General features: G+C 42.3%; 1 protein-coding gene across 1 annotated transcript; it reads right to left on the bottom strand.

The window, feature by feature from the left end:
- Positions 1-845: 845 nt before the first annotated feature.
- On the bottom strand, positions 846-4,963 carry LOC137003766 (phospholipid scramblase 2-like). Its single transcript, XM_067364050.1, has 5 exons — positions 4,866-4,963; positions 4,399-4,493; positions 1,356-1,410; positions 1,066-1,271; positions 846-989 (listed from the first exon to the last, which is right to left on the bottom strand). Exons 1-5 carry the CDS (start codon positions 4,912-4,914, stop codon positions 846-848), a joined length of 549 nt encoding a protein of 182 aa, XP_067220151.1. The 5' UTR covers positions 4,915-4,963.
- Between the last annotated feature and the right edge of the window lie 18,286 nt (positions 4,964-23,249).

Below are 23,249 nucleotides of genomic sequence, written 5' to 3'. Positions count from 1 at the left end.
GTTGGCTGTCAGGCAGTTTTTGTTCATTGGCCGACTAAGTTTTCTCAGTGTGTTCTGCACCGTCGGCTGTTTGTCCTCGTCTGCTTTTTTTGGGCCAATTTGACATGTTGAATCGGCGTCAGAGCTCGTCGGTCCATCTGATCATTCTGATTGGCTGTTCAGCTACTGCCACCTGCTGGTACGGAAAGGCATTTCCTCTTGCGCAGGCGCAGAATGGACATGGTAATTGGCTGTCGGCTGTCGAGCGTCGGTTTGGTGTGTCAGGGCAACTTTGGACCCAGACGCTGCTGACGTGAGCCCCGCAGTCTGCTTTCGCCGCCACTAGTTCATTGGCGTCGGCTTGGTGTGTTCTGGCCTTAAGCCCTGAGTTTTGTTCTGTAGTTGTCTTTTAACTGTTGCGTTTACCTGGTTGTTCTGTTTGTGTTTTCTTAGTCAAGAGTGTTTTGTTTCTTGTTCTTGTTAATAAACCATTTACTGCTGCATTTGGATCCTGTTACTTACCCTGCAACAACCATTGTGACATACTTGTCACTTGCTGCCAGTTAATAACTGTGAATTTCACAGTCAGTTTCTAACAGTGCACAGAGAACCTTTTGATTTTCTAAAAAAAAGTCCCAAAATGTACAAAAAAACAAAAACAAAACACAAAATGTAAATAAGTCACAGAATATGTGAATAACTCAATTATAACAAAAAATTTCAGACAGAACCTTTCCAAGGTGACATAATGCTAAAAGGTTTATCTGAAGGTTATGTTTAAGTTTAAATAATAGAAAACAACTTTGATCAATTTAAAAATAATAAAACTTGTATTTGAGTGTATGTGCATCACTTCAAAGTTCTCATCAGAAACTACAAGCTACACATGGTCCTGCAATCTTAAATGCTGGTTCTCCTCGTTCATTCTCAACGGTGAATTTAGGTAGACAAACATGGCAGTTTTGCCGTACATGTCCGATGGCAACGCCTGGTGGAGACTGAACCTCCAGCTAAAATATACATACAACATATAATATACAGTGCAACATAATTAAGGACTAAAAAAGACAAGGATAATGATCATACCTCATTTTTGCAGCAGAAGCAGCAAGCATACGGGTGCACCAGTCTCATGATCTCTTGATTGGAGTCATTAATTACATTCATTATGAAGGAACGTGCTGTAGAGCACTGCCTGTTACAACAATCGTTGTCCTCAAGAATACTAAAGACATTGCTCCCGATGTCATCCTTCACCTCATATCTGTTGATACACTTTATTCCACAGCAAACTTTAAGAAATTGAAAGGAAGGAGATTAGGGTGTTGCTTGTTTGGTTTCACTGCATTTCATTCATAAAATGCCGATGAACAAACCTTCTGCAAAACATTCTTCCACATTTTGTTCTTTGTAGACAAACAATTGATCAATCTGAAATAAACATGAAAAATCACGGGCTTCTTTGAGTGAAAATCATTGTAAAATAAATGCATTTGTCAGTGTAACTGTAATGAAGGGTCAGTGGAGAGTGGATCTATTTGCAGCTTTATTAAAACACAGCAGTATACAAACAAGGGCAAGGCAGTACCAAAATCAGGGACAGGCAAGGATCGAGACAGGCGGCAAACAAACACAGATCAGGGTACAGGCAGGAACCAAGGCAGGTGGCAAAGGTTCAGCAGTGATAAACAGTCCAGGTAATAACGAGTTAGCAGTCCACAAAATAATGCTCAGAAATGATCACAGTAGCAAATCAAGACTTCGCGATGGGTGTGAGTGTGTGTGTGTCTTAAATAGTGTGTGTGTGATGCAGTGCAGGTGTGAGTGCAATCAGTCCCAGGAATGAGGGCCTATGGGAAATGGAGTCCGAATGGTGGGGAGTCAATATTCAGGTGATGGCTCCCTCCGGCGGTCCGGAGGATGAACCGTGGGAGCCACATTCATGACAGAGCCCCCACCCTGCGAGCGGCTCCAGACAAGAGGAGGCGGACACCGGGGTCTACCACGAGGTCGCGGAGCCGGTCTCTCCGGATGCGTCCGATGGAATTCCTCCATGAGAGTTGGCTCCTGGATATCATCTGCATCGACCCAGGATCGCTCCTCCAGTCCATACCCCTCCCATTCGACCAGATATTGTAGCTTCCAACCCCGGCACCTGGAATCAAGCAGTTCTTGATAGGCCTCTTCGCCCTCGATCAGTAATGGTGGGGGGTGATATTGACATTTAGATTCTTGAAGAAAGCAGCCCAAACCCGGGAGGTGAATTGTGGTCCTCGGTCTGATACTATGTCGTCAGGTAATCCATAAAGTCTGAACACAAAGTTACATAACACTTCAGCGGTCTCGAAGGCAGTGGGTAGTTTGGGGAGTGGTATGAGGCGACACGCTTTGGAAAAGCGATCGACAACTGTGAGGATAGTAGGGTTGCCTTGTGATGCAGGAAGGTCGGTTGCAATGTGTGACCAGGGGCGTTGCGGAATGGGTAGTGGCTGAAGCAGACCAGCAGGAGACTGATGAGAGGTTTTGGATGTTTGGCAGGCTGTGCAGTTGTGGATGAACTGAGTCACATCATGAAGCATGGATTCCCACCAGAACCGGTTTTGCAGCAGGTTGTGAGTGGCAGTGATACCGGGATGACCAGAGCTGGGAAGCTTTATTTAGAATTTCATCTCTCAGATGTGCTGGCACGTAGGTACGGTTGGGTGGACATGTGGTCAGCTGAGCAGAATGTTCATTGGCCTGAGTGATTTCCTTCATGATGTCCCACTGAACTGGTGCGAGAAGAATGAAGTCAGGGATTATATGCTCTTCAGCCTCTGGTTGTTCGATCCATTCCGTTTGCCGAGATAATGCGTCGGCCTTGGTATTTTTAGAACCGGGTCTGTATGTGATTTTAAAATGGAAATGGGTGAAGAACATAGCCCATCGGGCCTGACGTGGGTTTAATCACTTGGCTGAACGGAGGTATTCTAATTTTTTGTGATCTGTGAGCACCGTGAACGGGTGTTGAGCTCCCTCCAACTAATGATGCCACTCCTCTAATGCCACTTTCATGGCTAACAGTTCACGATCACCCACATCATAATTTTGTTCTGCTGCTGACAATTTTCTGGAGTAGAAGGTGCAAGGATACATTTTTTCAGGATTACCTTGACGTTGGGACAGGATGGTGCCGATGCCTGTGTTGGACGCGTCTACTTCCACAATGAAAGGACGCTCCGGGTGGCGGAGAATGGGTGCAGTCGTGAATTGTTCCTTGAGCTCCTTGAACACTTGGTCAGCTTCTGGGGACCAGAAGAGACAGGAGGATGGGCATTTAGTCATAGAAGTCAAGGGCGCGGCTACACTGCTGAAGTTTCGCATGAACCGAGTGGATCCATTTGCAGCTTTATTAAAACACAGCAGTATACAAACAAGGGCAAGGCAGTACCGAAATCAGGGACAGGCAAGGGTCGAGGCTGGCAGCAGAGAATCAGAGTCGGGTCACAGGCAAGGATCGAGACAGGCGGTAAACAAACACAGATCAGGGTACAGGCAGGAATCCAGGCAGGCGCAAAGGTTCAGCAGTGATAAACAGTCTAAGTAATAACAAGTTAGCAGTCCACAAAATAATGCTCAAAAATGATCACAATAGCAAAACAAGACTTCACGATGGGTGTTAGTGTATGTGTGTCTTAAATAGTGTGTGTGTGTGATGCAGTGCAGGTGTGAGCGCAATCAGTCCCAGGATTAAGGGCCTATGGGAAATGGAGTCCGAATGGTGGTGAGTCAATATTCAGGTGATGGCTCCCTCCGGCGGTCCAGAGGATGAACCGTGGGAGCTACATTCATGATGGTAACATGCGCTCTAAAAAAAATGCTGGGTTAAAAACAATCCAAGTTGGGTTGAAAATGGACAAACCCAGTAATTGGGTTAACCCAGCAGTTGGATTTATGGAAATACATACAGAATGTTGACAGGCAGGTCGGACCGAATGCAGTGATTGGAACATTTTTTTGTTCCTGAGACTTTCATAGAAAATATATGTACATGTTTTAATATTAAGACCACTTCTGTTATTGATTGCTATTCGAGATAACAAATAGTATAACAAACAGTGTTTATAAAACAAACTGCCTACCCTTTAATGAGATAAAAAATAAATAAATAAATAAATAAATAAATAACTATTGGAGAGCGGATTAGAACCCAGAACCTCTGGCACACTTAACATCAGTGAATAAACTAAATCTCAGGACTAACATAACATAGCCTACTATAGTCGATGAAATGATCATATTCAACATGAGTTCTATATCGATAAATTAAATGCACTATTAAAATTGTTGATTTATGACATTGTTGACATTGTAATGTTATGCAAACAAGTAAGTATAGCCTAAACATTACTATTAATAATAAACATATCCATATCTGACCAAAGTCAAAGTCTCCAGATGAGAAGGACAGTGGTACGGGTCTGGGGAAGGTATCATTGCCGTGTCCTCTAGTGGAGCATAAACAGATGTGTAGCCTATATATCAAACAGTTTTGTTAAAGAAATTATTATTCAATGAAATTTTGTTTTAATAATGAAAATATACTTAAATGCATGAGATACAAGTTTTAATAGAAATACTAAAAACTAAAACACTTTTAAGTTCTGCATTTAAATTTGAACTACAATACTTAATAAATAAATAAAATATAATTAAATGTCCGAAAACATTACATTAAGTTTGCATGTATTTTTTTGAAGTGAGTTATTTCTGTAATACTTTAAAGCTAAAGTGCAGTTCTTTTTCACAAGGGGCCATATCTGGCTAAGCCATAGTCTGCATCCACACTGTGCCTGTTGTAGCCAAACAAACAAAACGGGCAAAATAAACACCCTTAACAAACTCACCTGACAATTCCATTTTTCTTATCTGGGAAGAGAAAATAAATACATGCATACATAAATGATGACATCAGTATTGTTAAGTGTTAAATTTTCTTCTCTTTCATTACTTATTCATTGTAAATAAATGAATGGTATAAATTTTACAAGACTTTATAAAACTGCACATTCATTTTTAAAATACAAAATTAAAATGAAATGATTTCAAATGATCATATATTGAGAGATATACCATACCAGTGAGAATCAAATCGTCTGTTCGGCAGTAGCACTGATAAGTACAGGAAATGTTTCTCTAATTTTTTTTTTTTTTTTTTGCCAGCATGATATTTGTGGTTGAATAAGGGTTTGACACACTTTCAAATTTAGTTACTTCTAGTTTTAACAGCTTTAAAAAGTTCTGTTAATTCTGGTAATGTTATGGAAGTAAATAAATATACCATAAATAATAGCAAGCCGTTTGCTACTTTTGGAAATCAGCTTTTTAATTTTTATTTATTTATTTTGGCTCAAAATGTTTTATAAGTGGGTGTCTGTTTCTCATCAGCCTCTCTGTTTTTTGTCACTTCACAAATTACACTAAAGGCACAATATGTAAGGTTTTTAGATTTAAAAAACCACTAAAACAATGTTATATATTTTGTTCACTTGTGTACTTACACTATCCCATATGTTTCCAACAATGTGTAAATCCAGAAAAATCAGCGATTTTAATCAGGACACAGAGTATGTTGCCTGTCAATGACTGCATATCCATGTTACCCTTGATTCCCAGTTTTACTTTCATAGAAGCCGTGGAAACACCAAAGATGCTTTAACTGTTTTAATACTTTTAATAACAGAAAACAAATCATTGTTATATAGCTCAATACGGTTAGTCTTATTTTTTAAATTGTTTGATTTTTTTTTATTTACCAAGAGTAGATAGCTTTTTGCATCATGCAATATTTTTAAATGAATTGCATGTCATTTAGCAACACAAGTCATCCAATTTTTAAAATGACATTCTAATATCGATCTAGATTACTGCAAAGTGTAACAAGTCTCTTGTACCAGCCACCAAGCGAATGCACAGTAACATTATAACAACTTTCAACATACTGTAATGTATTTTAGAGCTGCCAGGGTGGATTTCACAGGAAACACATACTGTATGTCATTCGTGCATGGCACAACATATAAGAAAAACTGACCATGGATCATCCAAAATGTAAACATCTAGCAGCAGTTGTAAAAACACACGAACAAACAAACAAAAGAACATTTATTTGTCCATCAACTCTGATAAGATGTGTCCATGTGTACACTGGTGCCTCTGCTCAAACCACATTCATCTGAGCAAAGTGCCAAAGCACAACGTTCTTACATAACACCCATGCATTTTTTTTTTAAAACCCCTAGTTATGTGGACCAAAAGTTGTGTAGCTTCAATTATATGGTAAATATTTGACTTTTTTACAAATATTTACTCTTTACAAAATTTTAATGGTACCAGAATGGTTACAGTATTTCACAATTGCTAAAACACCAAACCCCATTCTCTGAACCCAATGCTCAGTGGCTTAAACCCATTTGTCGAATCAGTCACTTTGTAGGCAAAACCTTAAACAAGCTCAGATAGTTAAGACACTGTTTGCAAATCTCATCCACTCTTTTTGCAAAACTTTAAACACATTCTTACTCACTAAAACACATGCAAAATGGTAAATACATGTGGCAAAAGTTAAACACAACTACAACACAGTTGTCATCCTTTAAACACAATGACTCAAAATTATTCACACTTATTTCTAATGATGTGACCAAATCAACTGTATAAAATATAGGTCAGTTCAGAGTGTACAGGTGACACAGGTGCTGAATGATGATACCAACAATAGATGGAAACAATCTGAAAAGTAAAAGGAGGAAGAGTATGTGTAAGAGGATGATGAGGAGAAAGAGCAAGGGGTGTGGAGACAAGGCTGTCAAGGCTGGATCCGGGACAGGTTTTTCCCTTTGCCTGGCAAGAGACGACATTGCCTGTGATGTGGAAAATGTCCTCAACAATATTCAATAATATTCAACAATATTATTGATCTGACAGTACTGACATTATAGGATGAGAACTGAACTAAGCTAGCCTAGATGATGACATCACTTGTTTTCTGCAGAACTGCTTTATAGAGGAAAATAATTACAGTAATTAGGGCCCAAGCGAAAATTCGTGCAGGGCCCTCTTGATCCCCTAAGGATTATTATTATTTTTCATTATAGGATGAGAACTGAACTAAGCTAGCCTAGATGATGACATCACTGTTTTCTGCAGAACTGCTTTATAGAGGAAAATAATTACAGTAATTTACATAATAATTGATGGTCCTTACAATGTGAGTGAATCAACACTGATCTGACTTCAGCTGAACAATGACACTATTTTCTTTTAGAGCTGTACAGCCAAAATGAACCCTCTTTGCATTACTGATCATCATGTACCTGTTATCACTGTAAAGCTGCTTTGACTATACTATACTATACTATACTATACTATACTATACTATACTAGACTATCTGTGTAGTATAAATTGCAATTGAAATAAAGGTGACTTGACTTGATTTAGGCCGGACCCAACATGAAGACATGATGCTGAAGCAGAATGAATCTCTCACTGACTCTGAACTTTTTTTTTTTTTGTGTGTGTGTGTGTACTGTATCATGCTTTTCATTTAGAGTTTTCTTTGACCTTTTAGTCATTTGCATTTAGACTGCTGTATGTTTGCAGTATGTAAGTACTGTATATACAGACATTTAATACTATATAATATTGAATATAATACTGTACTTGCAGTACAAGCAGTATACTTTAAATTCACATTACTTGTGATTTCTATACATTTTATGTAATGGCAAAATGTGTTTACTGTGTTACAATATACTTTTTTTTCCTGTACCTCATGTTCTGGATGTTGTGTTTTCCATTTTTTAATGTAGTGTCTAATGAATGATCTGTATGTGTTTATATTTTGCTTAATGTGTGTATGATCTGACAGCTTTTTTTGATTTTGCCATAAGTTTTGTGAAATTAGATTGAAGATTGGATTTGTATTTAATGTTTTGAGAAAATGAGTGATGGTTTCAAGAAATGTGTTTTAGCAATTGTGAAATACTGTAAGAGGAATGGAATCAGAACCGTTAAATTCTTCATGATTCTCATTCGTATAGCACAGAGGTGTCCAATCCTGCTTCTGGAGGGCCAATGTCCTTCAGAGTTTAGATCCAACCCCAATTAAACACACCTGAACCAGCTAATCAAGGTCTACTAGGCATACTAGAAACAAAGCCACTGGAAGGCAAGCGTGCTCGTTGTGCCAAAACTCTACACACAAGTAAACATGACACAACACTGGGAAATATACCATTCACATCTCTGTCAAATTGAAACTCTGCTATCAAAACCTAACATTCCTTTGTCAAAATGTCACTCTGATGACAAAATGACACACACTTGCATCATATGAATACACTTTCAGATCAGCAGCAACACACTAGTCTACTTCATATAAAACACTGCAGTCTTTAATTTTCTCTGTTTTTATTCAGTTCATCAGTTAGCATTCTGTGAGGCTCAATGCAACACTTAAAGTTTTTGTTCTGTTTTTTTTTTTTTTTTTCCAACAAAGTTTTTCACAACAACCAAAAATGAAAGTAAGTTTTGTAAGTAAGTGTTTTGAGCTGTGTATCTGAGTTGTTGCAATTACCCGATGTGTTTTGTATTTTGGATACATGTGTTTTCCAAATGGCACCCTGAGATTTCATTTTTGAACGAAGTGTCCACTGGTGTCAAAAGTATTCACATTCATTACTCAAGTAGAAGTATAGATACTAGGGTTTAAAAATACTTCTGTAGAAGTTGAAGTATCAACTCAAGCTTTTTACTCAAGTAAAAGTATAAAAGTACTGGTTTCAAAACTACTTAAAGTATAAAAGTAAAAGTAATGTAGGGGAAAAAATGCCATTAAGGACAAAAGCTTAGGCCGTGCCACAAGGGGCCTATTGTGTACTCCACCTCCTCAAAAAAACATTTTTCTAAAGGCCATAATGACCATAATGTTATATTAAAATGTTAATGTTGAAAAATTTGGGATGCACTAGGCTACCCGTTTCAGCCGCATATATGTCCATTGAAAATGAACGCATTTTAGTACAATGCAAATACATTAAAGCACCATATATGTGTACTACTGACCATTAACATGGGTTTCATGGAGTGGAAGATATCATGACTAGTTGCCTATAATTATTCTAATGGTGCAAAAAGTCAAAATTCAGAGGCATTAATAACCTTTATTGGAATGTAAATGTACATCCAAGCTTAACTGCAGAAATTTGTGAGGGCAACGGACAAGAAAAATGCGGGTAGTTTTGGTGTACCCAGGGCAGGCTTAGTAACTATCAGGGCTTGACATTAACACCTGCCAGCTGTTTTCAGCTGTTTCAGTTCACACCGCACCAACAAACGCCAGCAAACTCTCTGTTGGAGTTTGTTGGATAGGTGTTGGCGTTGGTCGGAGTCTGTTTACCCGACTGAACATGTTTAAAGGTGCCATCGAATGTTTTTTTACAAGATGTAATATAAGTCTAAGGTGTCCCCTGAATGTGTCTGTGAAGTTTCAGCTCAAAATACTCCATAGATTTTTTTTAATTAATTTTTTTAACTACCTATTTTGGGGCATCATTAAATATGAGCCGATTTATGCTACTGCCCCTTTAATTCTCATGCTCTCTGCCCCCAAGCTTGCGCTTGCCTTAAACAGTACATAAACAAAGTTTACACCCTCAAATGGATCTTTACAAAGTGTTCGTCATGCATGCGGCATGTATGCGTCGGATTATGTGAGTATTGTATACTGTTATATTGTTTACATTCTGAATGAATTTGAGGCTGTGCTCTGTGGCTAACAGCTAATGCTACACTGTTGGAGAGATTTATAAAGAATGAAGTTGTGTTTATGAATTATACAGACTGCAAGTGTTTAAAAATTAAAATAACGATGGCTCTTGTCTCCGTGAATACAGTAAGAAACGATGGTAACTTTAACCACATTTAACAGTACATTAGCAACATGCTATCAAAACATTTAGAAATACAGTTTACAAATATCACTAAAAATATGATGTTATCATGAATCATGTCAGTTATTATTGCTCCATCTGCCATTTTTCGCTGTTGTTCTTGCTTGCTTACCTAGTCTGATGATTCAGCTGTGCACAGATCCAGACGTTAATACTGGCTGCCCTTGTGTAATGCCTTTCATAATGTTGGGAACATGGGCGGGCATATGCAAATATTGGGGCGTACACCCCGACTGTTACGTGACAGTGGGTGTTATGTTGAGATTCGCCTGTTCTTCGGAGGTCTTTTAAACAAATGAGATTTATATAAGAAGGAGGAAACAATGGAGTTTGAGACTCACTGTATGTCATTTCCATGTACTGAACTCTTGTTATTCAACTATGCCAAGATAAATTCAATTTTTGAACCTTTAATCGGCGTTTGTTTGGTCGTCTGAGCATCCAACAAACTCTGACGTAATCTGACCTGTTCACGAACCGTTGCCATGACGACGAGGCAAGTCCCCTTTAAAGACAGCTGTTTGATCGCGCCTGCGCCTCACGCGCACACAACAAAGCACTGGAAACGTGACATCGCAGCTTGTTCGTTATGAAAAATAAAATACAGTTTTAAAAAAAAACATATAAAAGGTACAATAGTCTGTAGTGCAATCCGTGCCATTCAGCAAGAGCACTGCTCCACTTCACTGAAAGAGAGAGGTATACCATGAGAGCAATGCAGGTTTACCTTAAGTTTCGTTTTAAATTAATTCGTTTTGGCTTGTTTAGTTACATGGTTGTATATGACTATGTGTCACATAAATAAAAGGGTCGCGCTTAAAAAAATAAAAAAAAAAGTTTAAAAACCGGTATACGATTTAAACGTCTCTCTATCGAACTAACATTACGTTACCTAGCTTAATTTGCAGAGGACGAAGAGAAAGCACCCGTTTGATAGCCTAAATGAGCCAGTAGTGTAGAAATAATAACTTATAAGAAATCATCTTTTTTGAGTAATGCCCCCAACACTGACTATTACTGCGTTCACGTCACCGTATTTACCGGAATCTTGACATGACAACACGTGACGTTATATTCGGAGCTGTTCACGTCCTTTTGGTCCTTGGACTAGGAATTATGCGTTTCCATGACACCACTATCAACACCTAAATGAATCTACAGCGGTCAGGTGGAACATGTGGGAGATCTCAGAAAACTCCCAGCTTACAAGCTGTAATTACGATCTCTACGAGGACGTGAACGCTTTTTACAAGCTCGAATCTCGTAACTACAGGAATTACAAGGCCGCGTGAACGCACCTTTTAGTCCTCTTTGCTGGAGTGTGACGTGATTTGATGTGCAGGTGTGATGGATTACGTACAAACCAATAGGGTGTCAGAATGGTACGTTATATGTTTTATCTTCTCATCCAACCACAATCAAATTCACTCTATCCGGATGGCGCGATTTATCTGGATAGTTTTTTTTTTTTTTTTAAAGCCGGAATGAAAACAAGACGAAATGAAATAAGAGTAACGAGGCTATTTTTAAAATGTAAGGAGTAGAAAGTACAGATAATTGCGTGAAAATGTAAGGAGTAGAAGTAAAAAGTAAGCTGAAAAATAATTACTCCAGTAAAGTATAGATACCCGAAATTTCTACTTAAGTAAGGTAACAAAGTATTTGTACTTCGTTACTTGACACCTCTGGAAGTGTCTTATGTATAAAATAGAGTGTAGTATGCAGGACCAAGTGTGTTGCATAAAGGAGTAAGTGTGTTGCAGAATTGCAACTAGAGTGCAAAGCAGCGCTTTTGTTTAAGGTATGGGTACATGTGTTTGAGGTATGGTAACAAAAGCTTCAAGTTGTGTTACTTTAGTCAAAGCATGGGTCTATAGTGTTCAAGCCACGGGCAAAAAAGTAAGTAAGTTAGCCGTTACGCTTTCTCCAATAGTAAGAGATACAGACCCTATCATCTCAATAAAATATACAATATCTGCTAGAAACTTCCAGGCAGGTGTGTTGAAGCAAGTTGGAGATAAACTCTGCAGGGCAGTGGCCCTCCAGGACTGAGTTTAGACATCTGGTATAGCAGATGCTGTAAAGTCAGCACATATCCTAGAGAAAGGTTCATGTATATGAACAATGATTTTTCTCTCTGGTGAATGTAAATGTTTCATTATAAGGGTGTACATGCTCACTTCACTGAAAGAGTTATGCTGTTATTCACCTGGGTCAGGTACAGACCTGGAGGACAGCCCAGGGCTCTGTCTGGGACTGGTGTGACCATCAGGACTTTAGGAGGTACCAGCAGAAAAGAAAATTCTTGCAGTATGTGAACTCTATAAACACATTATTCATAAAGAAAACTTTCTTAGACTCTTTATCATTTTACCTGCTGGTGGTGTAGGATAAACTTAATTTCTGCCTGGATGAAGGACAGTACTATGGGAGAAACAGAAAATCTCATAAATGATCAGATAGGATATCTGTACCTGTACATGTTCAGATATGAAGTGGAAGAGAATGAAAACATATTTCTCACAAGGTCTAGAGCCATGCTGAGCTTAGGAAATCTGACCCATACTGTATGTACCCTTGTAACAAAAAGTGTGCATAATTGTATTGAAGGCACATTTGCAGTGTACTTCAAATCTTCACAAGTATATTTAAAAAGTATTATATATTTAAGTCCAGTATAAACATGCCTTGGGAAAAAAAAGAAGGAAAAAACAAAACAAAAAAATATTACTGGTGGTGTGCATCTTAAGACAAAATGTATTCAGTTACTAACGTAACCTCGGTTCCCTGAGATATGGAACTAGTACTGCGTATGGGGGAAAAGTCTCCCTTTTTCCCAGCTACTGAAGCCTTTTCAATAACGCAGTGTAACTGCACCGTCATTGGTTCACTCATAGAAAAGTTGTTGAACCAATGGCGGCGCGGCTCAGCTGCGTGACCTATGGGAAGAGAGCGCGCTTCACAAATGTCTTTGATTGAGACTCCACTGGACCAGGCCCACGACGAAGCCATGCCTCTAGTAGAATGGGCCCTAACTCCGATGGGGCAAGTAGCGCCCACAGAGGAGTATGAAAGAGCTATATCGTCCGATGAACAGGGAAGCGCAGAGAGTGAAATCACTTGTGCTCTGAACGGCGTTGAGAGCACTTTAGGAACGTAGCCAATTTTTGGTTTCAAAACGACCATGGAGTCGTCTGGACCGAACTCAAGGCATGCAGGGCTCACCGAGAGTGCCTGCAGATCGCCAACTCGCTTGACTGATGCCAGAGCAAGTAGTAAGGCAGTTTTGAGCATTAAGGGTCTGAGGCCCGCTAGACGCAGTGGCTCAAAAGGAGGACCTTTAAGAGCTCTGAGGACCACGGAGAGGTCCCAGGGGGGAACAGTGAGGGGGTGAGGAGGATGCAATCGCCTAGAGCCCCTCAGGAACTTAATGACCAAATCGTTCCGCCCTACTGATTGTCCAGCAATGGGCAAGTGAAACGCTTCAATGGCTGCTACGTAGACCTTAAGCGTAGAGGGGGCTCGCCCCAACTCTAAACGCTCCTGGAGGAAGGTTAGGATGGAAGAAACATCACATCCTTCCGGGTCTATGTTGCATGTGTAACACCAGCTAACAAAGATCGACCACTTCTGGGTGTAGAGGCGTCTAGTAGACAGGGCTCTCGCCTGTGAAATGGTATCTAGCACTTCCTTCGGAAGGTCAGATGATTCCCGTTGAGAATCCACAGATGTAGAGTCCAAAGCTCCGGCTGCAGGTGCCAGATTGTTCTGTTCACCTGAGAGAGGAGATCCCGTCTCAGGGGGATTGGCCATGGGGCTTTTGTGGAAAGCCGAAACAGCTCCGATGTCCAAATCTGGAAAAGGCATAAAGAAGGGTATTGGGCCATGTGTGGGCCAACGCATCGTCCTCCTTCGAATAGTAGGTTGGGCAATGAGAGTTGTCTTCTAAGGGGAAGAGGTCCACCTCCGCTCTCCCGAAGAGCTCCCATATAGTGAGAACCATCTGGGGGTGGAGCATCCACCCATCTGAGGGAACGTTGTTCCGAGACAGCATATCTGCTCCCGGATTGTTCTTTCCGGGTATATGAGTCGCTCTGAGTGACCGAACCCTTGGGTTTGCCCATTCCAGAAGGCTTTTCGCCAGAGCGCATAAGCGGCTGGACGAAAGACCCCCCCTGGCGATTTATATAGGAGACCACTGTCATACTGTCCGACTGGACTAAGACGTGGCGATCCGTCAGATAAGCCCGAAAGGCATGGAGGCCGCATGCGAAGTAGGCCAAGCCGAAGAACTGGGGAGGCGGAAGCCATGAGCCCTAGCAACCTGTGGAACAGCTTCAGAGGGAGGTAGGCTTTGTTCCTGACGGAGGCCGCGAGCTGCTGAATGGCCAGAGCATGCTCTGGCGAGACTACTGCCGTCATACGGACAGAGTCGAAAACTGCGCCCAGGAACGAGATACGTTGAGTGGGAAGCAGCAAGCTCTTGGCTGGGTTGACCCTGAGACCCAGGCACTGTAAGTGGCTGAGAAGCATGGATCTGTGGTGCTCTAGTTCTGTGCGCGAGCTGGCTAAAATTAGCCAGTCGTCGAGGTAGTTTAAAATGCATATTCCCATCTGTCTCAGAGGGGAAAGGGCCGCGTTCATGCACTTCGTAAAAGTGCGAGGAGCCAGGGAGAGCCCGAAGGGGAGGACCGTGTATTGGTAAGCCACATCATCAAACGTGAATCTCAAGAATCGCCTGTGATGGGGGGCTATCTGGATGTGAAAGTAAGCGTCCTTCAGTTCTAGTGAACAGAACCAGTCCTTGTGGCAAATATGCGCGAGGATCTGCTTCAGCGTCAGGACTTTGAACTTTTGCTTCATGAGGGAAAGGTTCAGTAACCTGAGGTCCAGAATGGGTCTGAGACCGCCGTCTTTCTTCGGCACCAAGAAGTAATGGCTGTAGAAGCCCGACTCGCTCTCTGGGAAGGTAACTATTTCTATAGCCCCCTTTCTCAACAGGGTTAAAACCTCGGTTCGGAGGACATGTGTGTCGTCCGCTTTTACCGAAGTCTGAAAGACCCCGCCAAACCGTGGAGGTCTTCTGGCAAATTGGAGCGAGTAGCCCTGGCTTATGACCTTCAGAATCCAATCTGACACGTCGGGGATGGCTTTCCAAGCCTCGGCCCGGGTGGCGAGAGGGAGAATAATATCAGATGATGGCCCGCTTAGAAGGGGGTCGAGCAACGCATTGGTTGGAAGAGGAAATTTGCTCTTTTGTGAAATATTTAAAAAATGGGTCGCCGGCGGTTGGTGAGGGCGCAGCACATGTGGGCCCTATTACAGCAGGTTGTGTTTCTCCCACGCCCAGATATAAACGAGGCGGAGGGGAGTTTGCACCGGAGCGTTTTTGGGGGGGTCTGGCCACGGCGGGACCTGCCCCAATCCTCTTCCTTCTCAGACTAGGATGACTTAGGGGGTCACAGGGTCCAGCACAATCCTGGGCCGGGGTCCCTGGCGCCTGGGGAAGGAGAAGCGCTTAGAAGGTTGCGAGTTCTGGCGTTGCTCCTTGGGCGGTGCTGCTTGGGAAGCAGAAGGGGCGGGCTTGGTCTGCTGAACCGGTGCAGGCCTGGGGCGGCTAGAGGCAGACACGGAGCTAGAGCGTTTCGGCAAAAAGTGTAGGACTTCTGCGCTGCAGTGAAGCGCTCTGTGATACCCTCCACCGCGGGTCCAAAGAGTCCTGACGGGGACACGGGGGCATCCAAGAAGGCCGTCTTGTCCTGCTCCTTGATCTCCATCAGATTCAGCCATAGTTGGCGCTCCAGCACAACAAGGCTGGCCATTGACTGCTTCGTCCAGGGGTGGCAGGTGTTCGTACCCTTTTTCCTCCACGCCGTCCACGGCGGTGAGGGCCGAGTGGTGGGTCTTGTGTAGGCGGGCAGAGTAAGGGGCACGCCACGACTTTTTCAGCTCCTCGTGGACTTCAGGGAAGAACGGGGCGGAGCGCTGGCGAGGGGCTTGGTGGCGGCCTGGAAGAAACAACTCGTCCAAGCGGCTCCGCGATGGCTCCTCTGGCGGAGCCCAGTCGAGGTCCAGTTCCTCTATAGCCTTAGACAGGACGCGGAAAAACTCGGCGTCCATGCCGGTGCCGTGTTCTATAGGCTCCAATGAAGGCAGGAGGACGGGGTCGTCCGGCTCACCAGCCCACGCTTCATGCTCAGGGGCTGCCATGGATAAAGAGTCAAAGAGTGGATCTTCATCCGATCCACCGAAGGAGACGAGGTCGCTCGCATCTACCGATGGATGCTGGTCTGGGCGGGAGAATGAGACGGGGGTCTGCTCTCTGTGGGGAGAGGGCGAGGCACGCGGGCGTTGGGCCGACGTGTGCTCGCCCGTCTCCATGCTCTGAACTGTTCTGCAACTGTCTTTTCCTGGCAGGCGCGGGAGACGGGAGGGCATGAACAGGGGGGTCGCTCTCGGAGAAGAAGGCGGCCAGCGAGCGCAGAGACGCTAAACTCGTTCACAGTGTGGGCATGAGCCCAGACATCCAACGCACTCCCCGTGTCCGTCATCTTCGTGCAGCGGGGCTCTGCACGTAGCACAGTAGTGAGGCATTGAAAAATGCCGGTAGCGCTGTGAAAACGGCGATTGGGAGGCTCTTTAACGACGAGGGCAGGGCTCGTAGCGGTGAAAACCGCTGGAAAGTTGCTCTGAGGCGCGGTAAGGTGACCGCTTGAAGATGCTCTCAGGGCGCGCCGGATGGCGGCAAGAGACACACTTGGAACCGGCCGGTTCGCGGAAGTAGGAGGCGGCGGCTCGACGACGGTGCGAAGGCGGCAGTCGGCGAGGGCGTGGCCGCTGCGAGGAACCGTCGAGTCAGCTGGGTCCGCTGCAGGGCCTCTTCGACGGTGGCAGAGCTTCTTCGAAGGCGGCGAGCCTCTTTCTCAGCAAGCTGCGCCGCCATTGGTTAAACAACTTGTCTATGAGTGAATCAATGACGGTGCAGTTACACTGCGTTATTGAAAAGGCTCAGTAGCAGGGAAAAAGGGAGACTTTTCCCCCATACGCAGAACGAGTGAAATATCGAAAGGGAACAATGGCACAGACAGATTTTAAGATATGTCAGTGGAAGTTGCTGCAAGTTGCTTTCAGTTAAAACAGCTTAAACATGCATTTTAGTCTGAGACTAGGCCAAAGCCTTGTATGGGAAACTGGGGGTTAATGTTTTAATAATAATTAAAAAAACATTCATTTAAAACATTAGTTTAAAATATTTAATTTGGTGTTTTATTTTAACGTTGATTTTAAATATTTAATTTAATGTTTTATTTTAAAGTTGATTTTAAATCATTATGTTTTAATAATCTTTTGTTATGCTGTAAAGAAGTACACTTATTTTGATGTGCTGACTATTATACTAAAGCACATGTAATGTACTTGATTATAATTTTAACTGTAGTGTGTTGTTTGAAATCACATTTAAAGGTGATATATTTTAAATGTTCTAAATTAAAACTTTATAAATACAAATATGTAATTAAAGCTGCAAGCAGCGATGAAAGGGCCCTTGCACCCTTGCCTCCACCACCCGGTGGCTTTAGGAAAACAGAGCATGGTGGGTAAAATGCATTTAAGTATATAAATATAGGAGGACAATATCAGTCATTTGTATTTTCCACACTTCCTGCGACCAGCTGGATGACTATAATAACATTTTGGCATGTAGATGTCTTCAGGCCAGGGCACTTATCAAACGTGAAATTTGAGACAGATTGGACATTGTATGCTCGAGTTAAAACAACTTCCTGTTTCATGATGATAATAGCATACTTTAGCACTCAGACAAGTGTTGCTAGCATGTTTTGGAAAGTTTTTAGCATGTTTAGCACTCAATCGCATATTTTAGTATGTTGCTAGCAGTGCATCACAGTGTTAAACATGGCACTTCCTGTTGCCAGTGGGTGGCGCTATTACTATAACTGAATATTGTCATGTAGATGTGTTTAGGGCAGGACTCTTCTCAAGCATGTTAAGTTTGGGGCAGATTGGACATTGGGTGCTTCTCAATATCCTTCCTCATTTCCTCGCTCCTCCATCCTCCATCCTATGACCCGGAAACCGATCAAGCTCAGCCATCTTGAAGGACATCTCAATTGTCTAATTGCACTGTGAGGAGGCGAGGATCGAGGATCAAGGAGTGAGGAAGCTTCCTGAGGAGTCATGAGCTAAGATAAACAGGTGTATCCTTTGCGGAAGTCTTTCTCATTGAGAAATGTGACACATATACATTCTCCTCCCCCTTTATATCTGTCACAATAATTTAAATGTGCTTTACTTTTGCAGTTTAAATAAACTTTACATCTGACGTATTTCAACGGGGCATCATGCTTTATTAATGTTTTTTTTTTTTTTTTAAATAACCAAACTTTAACAACATGTGGTTAGATCCCTCGAGTGCGGCTGATGCTTTGAAGTGATGCTAAAGGGAGCGAGGATATTATTACACTTGATTCAATTCCTCCACCCTCGAGTCTTTTCCTTGTGTCCTTCCATTTCATCCTGAAGGGGTGGAGCTAAGATGCAAAGAAAGGAAACGATGCACAAATAAGAACTGAGAAGCACCCATTGTATGCCTGAGTTACAACAACTTCCTGTTTTGTAATGTTAATCACATACATTAGGACTTAGGCAAGTATTTCATGATTTAACGTGTTTCTAGCATGTTTGGTTCTTCATGGCATATTGAAATGTGTTTCTGGGAGTGAATTACAGTGTAAAGCATGTCTTCAGGCCAGGACTCTTATCAAACATGTGAAGTTTGGGGCAGGTTGGACATTGTGCCTGACTTACGAAAGTTTCCTGTTTCATGACGAAACATCAGACTTTGTCAGGCCGCCATGGACACACCCTTCAAAGAAAACTAAAGTTCTTCGCAATTTAATGTGACAAAGGCCTTTAGATTAGACTGACCAAATATGATGTTGATTTGATTAAAGCTATAGGAGGAGTTTGTTAAATTGCAACGTCTGGAAATGGCAAAAACAGCTAAAATTTTGCTGAGAAAATTCAAAATATCTCACTTCCACAGATTTTTTTGAAGGCTGTTACATGTGTCTGCCAAATTTTATTTCTGTACGTGAAACGTAACGCGAAGGGTGTTTAATTTAAATTTTGTAGATAGCACTATTGAGCCATTTTGCCACACTTAATAATGAAATCCATAGCAGACATACATTTTCACCACTTCTGACGTGTGCAAAGTTTCATGATTTTTCAAGCTTGTTTAGGCCCTCAAAAATGTGATTCATTTTGGAGATGAAGAATAATTGACGAAGCAATTACAGTAGGTTCCTCCTCACACCATCAGTGCTCAGGCCCTAATTACAAAAATCTTCAAATACATGACATAGGTTCAATAGAAATATATTTTAGTTTACCATAAATGCTTGTCAGTACATCCGAGAGTACACTTTAAACCAGTTAGGGTTTAAAACCCACTAAACCACTTTTACCTAACCCATTCCACCACCATTGACCATGTGTGAGCCTCACACAGATGGGGAGCCACCACCCGCCGCGTGTCAGCCAGAGCCCGAAGATAAGAGGTCAGTGCAGACACCTGGCCCAGAAGAGGAGCCCTCCAGTGAGTCTGACAGGGGTGTGAGACCACAACATCAGTGGCAGAGGGTATATTGGTGGAAATTGAGACTAAGGACTGGCTAATGGACTAGAGCGCAGAAGTATTGTCTCCCACCCCCCATTTCTGGTTCTTCATCACTGTTTCTAAACAGCACAGAGATCTGCTTGGATCATATATTATAACCTCCAACCCTGTTAAGTCTCCCTCTGACTTCATCACCGCCCTTCTCAGCCAGTGCTCAAGCCCTGTCTCTGCTGGAGATTGTAAGCCCTTCACCATCTCCTGCGATGCCAAGCACTCACATCGAACCTCAGGTCTTGCAACCACCATCAGTGCCTGAGCGGATAGATTCAGTGGCTCCGCCTCTGGCCTCAGATTGTCTCACTCTGCCCGTCGACCTATTGGTTCCACCTTCGCTCCTTCCACCTTCAGCTCAACCAGACACCCTCAACCTTTTGACTCCACTGGATTCCCTCATCCCACTGGCTCCCCCTTGGTCAGTCATTGCTCCACCTTCGCTACGGACTTGCAGACCTTCCGCTACACTCCTTTCTTCCAATCCTATGGCTGCAGTGGGCTCCACTCTCCCTTCAGGGTCGCCACGGTCCTCCATCACACCGGAGTTGCCTCAGTCCTCCTGTGCCAGCAATGTCGCTCTTCTCCATCGGCTCTACATCTGCTCCCTGAGATCCATCGGCTCTACATCTGCTCCCTGAGATCCATCGGCTCTGCCTCCTTTGGTCATCCCCCAGTTGATGTCAGCCTCCACAACATATTGGCTCCTCCCTCTCTCTAATCTACCATGGGCTGTCGGCTCTGGGTCTGTGCCTTCGGACAGGGTCTCGTCATCATCATGCCCTGCCACTGTGTGCAGCATTGGTTCTGCTTTGGCTTTGAAATTTTTTTTGGCCTTGATAAACCAAAAACGGACAGTAATTGTTAACCTTGTAAGTTACTCAATATTAATTTTATGCTGATGAACCAGGCAATAACAAACAGTCATGGCAACGAGTGACATCTTTATGGGTGAGTTATAATTGTGTCATCCACTCAACTGATTTGCTGGGCCTGGGTGTTCCTTGGATGTGTGCCACAGTGTGATTCTGCTTTCGCTTCAAATTTAGAGATGTTTCTGCGGAGCAAAAACACAAAAGTACCTGGCAATAAAATGAATTGATTACTAAATAATTCTTGCTTATTGAACTGTTGTATTAAAGGGATAGTTCACCCAAAAATTAAAATTTTATGTTTATCTGCTTACCCCCAGCACACCCAAGATGTAGATGACTTTGTTTCTTCGGTAGAACACAAATGATGATTTTTAACTGCAACCGTTACCATCTGTCAGTCTTATAATGTGAGTGAATGGGAACACAATCAATAAGAGTAGAAAAAACTTGCATAGACAAATCCAAATTAAACCCTGTGGCTCGTGACGACACATTGATGTCCTAAGACACGAAATGATCGGTTCGTGCGAGAAACCGAACAGTATTTATATTCTTTTTTACCTCTAATACACCACTATGTACAACTGCGTTCAGCACTCACTTAGTGAGGTCTGATCGCGTTCTGACAACGGCAGTGATGTCTCACGCTTATACTTCAATGAGTGCTAGACATCACTTCCGTTGTCAGAGCGCGTTCAGACCTCACTAACAGAGTGCTGAACACAGTTGGACATAGTGGTGTTTTAAAGGTAAAAAAATATATAAATACTGTTCGGTTTCTAGCACAAACCGATTGTTTCTTGTCTTTTGGACATCAATGTGTCATCACGAGCCGCAGGGTTTAATTTGGATTTGTCTATGCAAGAGTTTTCGACTGTTATTGATTGTGTTCCCATTCACTCGCATTATAAGACTGACAGAAGGCAACGGTTGCAGTTAAAAATCATCATTTGTGTTCTACTGAAGAAACAAAGTCACCTACATCTTGGATGCACTGGGGGTAAGCAGATAAACATCAAATTTTCATTTTTAGGTGAACTATCCCTTTAAATCAGTTTACTGAAGCAGTTGCTGCTTTTCTGAATCAGCACTCTCATTTGTATAATTGACTTTTGGACCATGGAAGACTACATTATGCATTACATTTATTATGCAATGTGTTATATTCTATGCACTTTTCATATCTTCAGATGGTTTTGAGATTATGGGTAATCACTTACCTTGCAAAAACACAATATGAAAAAAACATTAAGAGTTCCCATGACTAAAGTTCACACCAGCGGATGATAACTGTAAAGATAAGGATAACAATAAAGTCTAAAAATCATTCTAAATATAAAAGATTAGCAGTGTCCACACTACTGTTTTTTTGTTTTTGTTTTTTTGTCCACACTACTGCTATTTTTATTTCTCCTTACTTCAACCACAGACACTGACAGAAGAAAGGACCATGAAAATTGATTTAGCTGCAGTAAAAATCCTCTTCCTCTCACAGGGGGAATGCTCCCTCAAGAGACATACACAGGACTTATTGAATTTGTACCATCTAGTCCATTACGATGACAGCCAGTACATGTTTTTCCAATGCGGAGACAAGCGTGTGCCTGCCCAGAGACAGTCCTTGAGGGACCTTTATGGAATTTTTAGACTGGGTGCTGTTACACAATGGATCCCCCTTTACCATCTGCGAGAGAGAGGAGCCACCATCAGCTCCACCTCAGTCTGTCATCCCCACTGCCAAGTCTCCACCATAGCTCCCAGACTCTGCCGTGTGCCTACATCCTGGGATTGCTGCTAAGGGCCCTGGGTCCTCCTGCCATTGTCTCCTCCATGGCTTTGCCTCTTTCATCTCCTTCCTGGACTTTCCCACTGTTGTCTCCTCTCTGGTTTCTGTGGTTGCCCCATTTTCCAGCCCTGCGTCCACTTCCTAAGCCCCCTCTCACCCTCCTCTGTTGGATTTTGTATATTAATGTTGTAAGCCGTGCAGTCATGCCTTTTTGTGTGTGTCTTTGGGGGTTGGCCTTTTATTTTACCTTGCTGCAACCACATGCTGAAAAGTATATTATATAACGGTCTTTATAATGTCTTTATATCTTTAATTTTAGGTAAAACAGAAAGTGGAACATTTCAGACAACAAAGAGGTTTTTTGTGGGTTTATGGGACACTGGAAGTGTCATGCTCAAAAAGCCCAATAAAATGCACAATTTCCAGCTATTATTGCATAATGAAATTGAACAAAAATTAAAATTTAGGTCAATGGTCTGAAAAAAATAAGTTTTACTCATCAAGACAACAGAAGCTTTAAATTGGTGCATTCTCTCTGAATTTTCCATGACAAGCAATGCTAGTTGGGGTGTTTTTTTTTTTGTTTTGTTTTTTCTCTCAACATCACCAGAATTACTAAGAACTTAAGCTGTAGGTGTTTGTGGTTACTGTGGTGTTTGCTTCACTTCTAGATAAAACATGCAACCTCAATGTCACCTTCCTATAAAAGAGAGCCATAAACTGAAACAAATACGTGTTTATTTGTCATTTTCGAATGGAAGGATTGAAGGAAAATAAATAAACAATGATTTCTCCCTCGGGGGATCCCCCAGTGGTGTAGTCTATGTGATACGTAGGTATATGCCTTATACCCACTAGGAAAGGTCAAGGATTTCCATATATCCACTTAAAAAAGCCAAGGATATGGATCTGACACTCTTTA

This window comes from Chanodichthys erythropterus, chromosome 16 (genome assembly GCF_024489055.1).
Source record: "Chanodichthys erythropterus isolate Z2021 chromosome 16, ASM2448905v1, whole genome shotgun sequence".
Taxonomy (NCBI): Eukaryota; Metazoa; Chordata; class Actinopteri; order Cypriniformes; family Xenocyprididae; genus Chanodichthys; species Chanodichthys erythropterus.
Note: the sequence above shows the minus strand (reverse complement) of the source record. Positions and strands in the feature narration are given on the sequence as shown.

Coding starts and splice junctions, on each gene's coding strand:
- LOC137003766 (XM_067364050.1), bottom strand. CDS start 4,914: ATGCATGTATTTATTTTCTCTTCCCAGATAAGAAAAATGGAATTGTCA. Junction 4,494..4,865: donor AAGAAAAATGGAATTGTCAG/GTGAGTTTGTTA, acceptor TTTGATATATAG/GCTACACATCTGTTTATGCT. Junction 1,272..1,355: donor GGAAGAATGTTTTGCAGAAG/GTTTGTTCATCG, acceptor AATTTCTTAAAG/TTTGCTGTGGAATAAAGTGT.